The sequence below is a fragment of the Mizuhopecten yessoensis genome, unplaced genomic scaffold, assembly GCF_002113885.1.
Source record: "Mizuhopecten yessoensis strain PY_sf001 unplaced genomic scaffold, ASM211388v2 scaffold357, whole genome shotgun sequence".
Lineage (NCBI taxonomy): Eukaryota > Metazoa > Mollusca > Bivalvia > Pectinida > Pectinidae > Mizuhopecten > Mizuhopecten yessoensis.
Window position 1 is genome coordinate 222990 of NW_018403506.1, and position 8990 is coordinate 231979.

Here is an 8990-nt window from a genome sequence, read left to right on the forward strand (position 1 = left end):
AACACACAACAACATGATTTATGTATCTACAACACACAACAATATGATTTATGTATCTACAACACACTACAACATGAGTTATGTATCTACAACACACAACATGATTTATGTATCTACTACACACAACAACATGATTTATGTATCTACAACATACAACAACATGATTTATGTATCTGCAACATACAACAACATGATTTATGTATCTACAACATACAACAACATGATTTATGTATCTACAACACACAACAACATGATTTATGTATCTACAACATACAACAACATGATTTATGTATCTGCAACATACAACAACATGATTTATGTATCTGCAACATACGACAACATGATTTATGTATCTATAACATACAATAAAATGATTTATGTATCTACAACACACAACAACATGATTTATGTATCTACAACATACAACAACATGATTTATATATCTACAACATACAACAACGTGATTAATGTATCTACAACACACAACAACATGATTTATGTATCTACAACATACAACAACATGATTTATATATCTACAACATACAACAACGTGATTAATGTATCTACAACACACAACAACATGATTTATGTATCTTCAACATATCACAACATGATTTGTTTTATGTATCTACAACATACAACAACATGATTTATGTATCTACAACACACAACAACATGATTTATGTATCTACAACATATAACAACATGATTTGTTTTTTGTATCTACAACATACAACAACATGATTTATGTATCTGCAACATACAACAACATGATTTATATATCTACAACACACAACAACATGATTTATGTATCTACAACATATAACAACATGATTTGTTTTTTGTATCTACAACATACAACAACATGATTTATGTATCTGCAACATACAACAACATGATTTATATATCTAAAACACACAACAACATGATTTATGTATCTAAAACACACAACAACATGATTTATGTATCACCATTCCGCTGCAGATATCACTCACAGTGTCCGAGCCTATTATTAGCACTCAATTGTACTATTTAAGATAAATGTTCAAGTGTTTTATTGCTAAAAACAAAATGTAAATTAATATTGATTATATCATCTTTAAGCATGGTAAAGGTATCGAAAAATGACTCAAAGCTAAACGACAAATCTGGGGCAATCGTAAAACTACCTGGGCTGGAGTTTTATTGTATGTTGTCACAAGTTCTGCAATCACAGGGTCGTTCAACAACACAGGTGTGTCTGCCTCTACTACAAACCTGCAAAAACATCATTAATATATTCAAACGATTGAAATCTTCTTCGCATGGCCAACTACTTTTTTTTTAATATACGATGAAAACGTCTGATTAATTTCTGCATGAAAGGGAGCGCATGCTACAGTGTTGTTTACTTATGAATATTATCAATACCAAAAAGTCACCTGTAACTCATTGGCAACACAATTTTAATGAACGTTAACGATACTAAACGAAACAAGTAAACTACAGGCAGGCTTGAAAGGAACAGCATCTGCAGGAAAATACCTAAAGTTACAAATGTAAGAGATACATGATCCCAACAATGACGGAGGAGAGACCAGATTAAGCTATACTGTTTTTAAGTACGATCTTGGTATTAATTGTCTATGTTGGTAATTAAAAGTTTATCTTTCTTTCCCTCTTTATTAAAATTGTGGAATACTCTAGACTATAATATTAGATCCANCCCCATTACCTACGTGGTGACAGAAAACTAAACATTCTTCATACCAGACGGAAACACGAATGCAGTCCTCTCAAAACTGATCGTGCAAACTTGGTCCAAGACTCCAATTGTATAAATTGTGGCTACCATTGCGAAAATGTCTATCACTTCTTCTTTGAATATGTCAACCTTACACAAATGCTCGTACTGTACTTTTTGATCATATACATCATTTAAATGTACATTTATTTAACGCTGAGATTATTACTGTTTGGAAATGAAAATCTGGCTTTGGATACAAATTGTGATGTATTCAAACAAGTGCAAACTTTTATTAGATCCAGTGGAAGATTTTAACATTTATCGATTATGAACTTGAATTTAACATATGTTTTTTTTTTGTGTATGTGTTACTTTAAAAATCGCTTCATACTATTATGAATTGTAATTGACAGTCTGTATCATCATCTGTTGTTTTGAATTATTGTTGTAAGGAGATGGCTTCATAAGTTGTAATAACTTGTGCCAAATCCTATTTTCCAATTTTGGTCAATAAAGTATGTTTAACGTCAAAGTGGTAATCAATTAGTCGGCAATCATTTTTATCTGAAATGTTGAAGAGTCGTATTTCTGATCTTCCCCGATACAGACGGCACTAGTGAAACGCAAATACCAGAAGGAATGGGATGTACAAGGAGAAGGCACAGTGGCACGGGAAGTGATGAACATTGGAAATGTAAAATATTACGAATAGTGGACAGTGTTACAAGTGCCGTCCGTGTCGGAAAAGATCACTACCACGATCAAACATTAAATATATTCAAGCTGGGACCCCCTCTCTCTCTCTCGATCGAATTGATCACGGAGGTAATAAAAGCCTTTGTTTATTACATCAATTGGCTAACGTTTCACAATTATGCGAACTAAGCAATCAATAGGGTTGATATATGTTTGCCGTTTCGTATATAAAAGAATTGTGTATGTCTGGTATGGAAAATTACTTATGTACTTTGTAAGTTCACTCTGCACTTAACCCTTTCACCACTGTGACCACAATGGACTCATCCAGATAAAGCTATGGTAGAGTTTACCTTGGGTTAAGTAATTCAAAATTGTAACATACTCTCCTGTACGTGTACTATAACATGATGTTATTGTTTGAATTTAACCTATGCTCGGATGGCTCTCGGAAATAAAGAAACTGAGTAAATGGACTCACTAATTGAACTACAATAAAACCCATTCCTTTCTTGTGTAAAAAATAAATAAACCGTTATGCCCTGACATAAGTTCATGGTCAAGTAAACTCACATTTTGGAAGCGCCTCTATCGGGAGATCCTATTGGCGCGAAAGCCGTTATAGGAATGTTGAACTTATGTAGGTATTCCTCAAGTTTTGTCTGCGAGCGGTAAGCATGACACTCCACCTGAAGAAATAGAGATTAATTACATCTATTACCTGTAACTGAGTGAGATCGGGTTAACTCAGTCAAAGGCTAAGATTCTGTAACAAAATTCAAACCGAGGCGTAAGCGTCTTTAAATTCGAAAAAAAATAATCATGACATATCGACACAGATCGATATTTAAATATTTAGATACGGTAAAATGTCTAATAACTTAAGGATCCCTGTCCCACTGCACTGTGATTTTTCTATATGCAGTGACTTCCCCATTTCCCACTAACTTTTGTTGAGTTATAACTGCAGAACAGTTGGGCTAGGGCACTTTTGTCGACAAGATGACTCAATCGGTTAGCGCGATGGGTTTAAGGTCCGCAGTTCAGGGTTTGAAGCCAGGTCTAGCAGGTATGTGGTGTGTTTTTACACTCAGAACTCTGTTGTTGATAATATTTTGTTTATTTCATTTTTATCTTATCTCATGAAAGTCCTGCAAGGTATGGTTTATTTAAAGCTGTAGTTGTGCTGGACACAATATCTGCAATACATGTACTTCGTTGCAGTTTTTGGCAGTTGTACTGGTATCCTTAGTGTGTTTTTACGTGTTTGAAATGATATTGACAGAATAGCAATCCAAAAAAATCCTTGTCATTTGAATGAATTCGTTTGCAACGCGTGTTTTGATTGGATACGGACTATATTCTAATCTGTGATAGAATCGGTCTCGAGTTCAAAACAAATTTCATGTTCAAATCGCCAGTATAGCCACTCGAAACAACTTACTTTCCCTTTATTCAAACAAATTCGACCGTTACTTTCAAACATTGAACATGTAAAATTAGATATAAACAAGTGTCTGATATATATACCTGGTTTGTGACAGGCATTATGCGTGCGATCTTGCGAATCCGTTCCATATGTGCAACGTTAAAGTTTGATACGCCAATACTTTTAGTCTTCCCTTCATCAACAAGCTTTTCCATTTCCTAAAACCAAGATCATTATTATAAATAATACCAGTGAAACCGTTTTTGAACATGGTGAACGAAAACATCCCCGAAATATTACAGGTCGTTTGAAATGGGAGGGAAAATAAACGGAAGTTAAGTATGTTTATGATTAAGATTTTTTTTTTAGAAATGACTGCCGCGAGGGATTAAATGAGCAGACTTCCTGATAAAATATCGATAAACTTTCCCATTAATTCTCATGTTTTGTTTTTCATTTTAAAAGATCATACTGCTTTCGAAACAATAGCAATTTTGAAGATATTGCGTGTATCTTTTTTTTTATTTATATTATATCTTCTGATAAATTACTTTCTGTACTTAAAAAAGCCACAAAATCCAATATGGTGCTATTCGTATTTATTTTGCTTTACGTTAATTTAGCGAAGTCCATTGAGTTTATGTCCTAATATATAAATATGTAAATATATAGTAGTGCAAAAACGTCTAAAACAATATTTATTAAAAATACATTGAATGTACAACAGTTCTCTTTTAGGTTTACTGCCATTACTAGAGCAGGGAATCCATGAACACGCGACAAGAAAAACATACTCTCCAAACACCTTCAATATCTATCCCATCTTCCAGGTCAAGTCGGCCGTCTTTTATGGGGAAGACGTCATCAGGGTCATCAGGTTTCTGAAATAACATATAATAATATAATTATAGCATGTGGAACTTATTGTAATAGCTGTTTAATTTCGCGGGGCTAATATATCGCGATTTTTAAGATCAAAAACTGGTTCTCCAAAATTTTGCGCACCACTGCCAGGTACAATTATTGCATTGTAGAGGATTCCTACTATATATGAGAAGATATATAACATTTCGTAATGAAGAAATCCGTTTTTATTTAATGAATAATTCCTGATATTTCACTAATACAAATGCGACATACATGTAACAGGGATTTTTTTTTTCAATACCTCCACCAGGAGTAGAACCTCTGTTTTGCTAGTCGTACACTCTACAAAATGAGCTAAGAAGAAATTTCCCCTAGCCGAGTCGGTAGAAAGCGGCTAGTATTTTACCAGGGTGATATATGCCCCCCCTTTCAGAAAAGAACTCGTCCCGAGTTTGCCATGGCTCAAAGCGTTTCTTGTGACGTTGAGTATATTTGTCAATATTACCCGGGTCTCAACGTGGGCACCAATACAAAAGAGGCCATTTTTTTCAATGCCTCCGCTAGTCTTACGCTCTACCAAATGAGCTTAAGAGAAATCCTCCCTAGCCGAGTCGGTATAAATGGGCTAATATTTTATCAGGTTGAAATATACATTTATTTTTATAATTACCTTATATGCCATAGGACCATGGACTAGGTAAAGATCAACACACGGCAGATTTAGTTTCTTCAGACTCTCTGACATTGAAAATGCGACATCAGAAGGTCTGTTGTAGATGAAGGCGAGCTTTAAAAATAAGATAAAAACAATAAAATGTTTGTAAATACAAGTATGAAGGAATTTTGTTAATCAATAGAGTCTGTTGATTTTTTTTATAAACATTTTATATTTTGCCATAGTTTACCCGTTATCAGTATAATGTGACCGGGTGGAATGCTGTACTGGGGGCCTTCGGCATGGTATTTCAGTGAGATAGCACTATAAAGTCGGCATCAGATCCGCGCTATAACAAGGAGGCAACTACACTAACATACCCTGCCTCCAGCACACAGACACACATACATGCACGCATACACAACACACATGTACAAAGACACGTCCTTAAACGACCTTAAGGGACCACGTAACCAAATCAAAAATAGATTGTGGGGTTTTCCCTTTTGGGCAGAAGATTTAATAGGAAGGTGCCTCGGGGCCTGCTGGTTGGATATTTAGGTGGCAGAAGTTTCAAAAGTTTTATATGTGGGTTGAGCAATATATATAGATGTGATATGCATAACAAAAATAAAAAATTGCAAGTCTGCTTTTGTCTGGATGAGTTTATTAAGTGTGTATATGACCTTGTTGAAGTCGTCTGGTCTCATGTCAGTATCTTTCCGTAAGTCAATTTATGTTTTTGTATCGGAATCTTTATTTCTGAAGTACGCGTGACTACACATTTATCGATATCGTGTGTTTACATACATTATCTATCATCGTGACATACGTGTACTATGGTTTACCCAGTGTTATTTTGAGTTACACTGCAGCATTGACATTACAAGAACAACATTTGAATTACGAAGGGTGGGAAGTCCTTAACTGTTGAGGGGACATAACACCCTGTACAACCAATTAAGTATAGAAAAGCAAGGTTAGTTACAAGCCAATTGCATTAAACGGATATTTCAAAGTTATGTGCTGATCTAGTAGATGTTCAATAATTAGCTTCAGGTGGCGAAGAGTAAAGATATAATGTAGTTAAATGTGTGAATAGAATTTTCAATATATTTTCCGTGTTCGTTATGAAATTGAAAAAATCAAATTGCTGATTTTTTTGATTTTTCAATCAATATGTGTTTTTGTAAATAACCTTGTATATATTAAGTTTCTTATACACAATTTGATACAGAGACCATTTGATAAAAAAAGTTTATACTTCATGCATTTGCATATAAAAATGATTGGCACTTGGATATCGAACATTTTGCAAATGGATAAATCACCCGTTATTAATGGCTTATTAAGTATTTCTCATTTTGAGACAGACTTAGCAATAAGCTGAGTTGGACATTGAGACATTTTTTTTTATTAACCTCAATCCTGGTATGAGTGCTTTTAAATGTTGGGAAATGTTATCTCTTTTTATTAAAAATGTATTTTAGATTACATTAAAACGTATGTGGAATGTAATGGGATGTAATAAAATACAACACAACAAAATATTTACCAGTTCTTCTCACATACCGATTTACTGCTGATATTTTGTGGTTAATCCCACTGGTTTATAATACCTTAGTGCTGATGAAGAGTTCTTCCCTTGTCACTTTGCCAGCTTTGAAACACTCCTCTAGGACCTCCCCTATCGCTTCCTCGTTCAGATAGTTGTAGGCTGTATCAATGAGGCGATACCCACAGTCTAGAGCGGTCCGAACGGCCGTCTTAAGTTCTTCCTTCTTACACTGTAATAGTATTGATACATGCTGAGTTTTATTTGCATAGCAGTTGCAAATAATTTAATTTTGCCTAATACTCCAATGCTAAAACCTTTTTCATTTAAAAACGCATGACCTAAAAATCAAGCAACGCAAAAAGTGATGGCGTCATCGCAATGTGTGGTGCTGTATTTGTAAATTCAAACTTCTGATTGGTTGAAATTGCCTGGAGATGGACGTACGAAATTTACTGCACAAAGAAGTGTTTCGTGCAAAATTGTTTGTTTTTGTCAGAATCAAATAAAAAATCATTGACTATACGGCCGCTCATGTGGTGTGTACATGTAAGTAAATTTCCCCCCGTTTATACTTGCATCAACACTTGAACAGTTCTGATTTAATCCCTATATTTGGTAGTTTGAAATACTATTAAATGGGAACTATAGGATAAATGTGAATGTGATAAGATTTGCATGTGTATTTAAAATTAAATTATTAAATGATTCCGTGTTTTACCTAATTAGTTAATATAGTGACTGTAAATATTACATTTTTTATTATTCAATTGATCTCTAGAAAATATGGTGAAAACCTATATACAACACACAGTAAGGTTATATTTACCATCACATGAAATAGCGACTACATAATTCTACTTCATTCAGATGGCATTCATATAAGATATGAATGTCCTGAGCTTATTGTTGACGTCATCAATATTATTATGCAGTGGTACCTTTTAACTTAACGTGAATATTGCAGGGTTAACCCATGTAGTTCATTTTTTACTGACGTCGTTTTGTCATTTTTTATATAATAAATATCGTTATATCATACTAACAAATGTTTCACTTACCAGCCAAGTCCCAAGCCCAAATAGGGGCATCGTATTTCCATCATTAAGAGTGACGCGCAGAGTAGAAACCGACATCTAGTTCTGATGCTGAGAGATCTGGACGAGTGATCTGTTTGAAGTGGAGAGCTATCTGTATTGACTGCGAGCGGCGTAAACCTGAATAGTTAACTGAAATGTGTCAACATCTATAGCTAGACCGCACCATCCAAACGATGACGCAATATCCGGAATAGATAATGAGAGGGTGTGTCAGTTTGTTTCTTATTTCTGTGTCAGTTTGTTCCTTATTTCTTTTAATAACATGAGTTTGTCTATTGAAATATAAAGTACCAGACCTTTGAACTATCCTATCTGCAGAAATCATTTAAAAAAAAATGAAAATGTTTTTATTATAAAAATTGATGTGATCCTACGTTGGCACAAGACAAACTAAATATGTTTAAGCATTTTTTCTACGCCTCCGCTAGGAGTCGAACCCGGGCCCTCTGGCTTACTAGTCTTATGCTCTACCGAATGAGTTAAAGAGAAATTCTCCATAGCCGAGTCAGCAGAAAGCAGCTAGTTTGTTTTACCAGAGTGACATGTATTTTAACTAAGTTGATGTCACACATAGATTTTGCTTGTAAAATGCGCTCATGAGTCGGTGACAACGAATTGAATGGATGATCATGACATAATCATATACACTGTGAAAAAATACAAAATCGTGTAGACACATAATCAATGTTCATGTATTTGCATGCATACACCAATGTAAGATAAGATTAATGTTGTATTTATCGTGGATTTAAGGTAAAGGTGAATCGCGCTGTATCGTAATGGTAAAATGGAACGGCTTCGATTCCTCAAGAATAGTCTTTTGATAATCTTGATAATCAGAAATGCATGTACCACAGTGTACAGATAGTTTGGTGTATGAGTCTTAAGATCGGTTCTTTTTGAATGTCTAAAACTATTCAAAATAAATTATACCTACCGTGACCTTTCGACTTTGTCACGAG

At 34.3% G+C, this 8990-nt stretch overlaps 1 protein-coding gene across 1 annotated transcript; it reads right to left on the bottom strand.

Annotated features, from left to right (window-relative positions):
• Window positions 1–554: 554 nt before the first annotated feature.
• On the bottom strand, window positions 555–8185 carry LOC110446535 (alcohol dehydrogenase [NADP(+)] A-like). The gene is made up of 8 exons (XM_021491732.1): window positions 7990–8185; window positions 6993–7160; window positions 5389–5505; window positions 4646–4732; window positions 3953–4069; window positions 2996–3111; window positions 1170–1257; window positions 555–563 (listed from the first exon to the last, which is right to left on the bottom strand). The coding sequence occupies exons 1-8, from the start codon at window positions 8062–8064 to the stop codon at window positions 555–557; spliced, it is 777 nt and encodes a 258-aa protein (XP_021347407.1). The 5' UTR covers window positions 8065–8185.
• Between the last annotated feature and the right edge of the window lie 805 nt (window positions 8186–8990).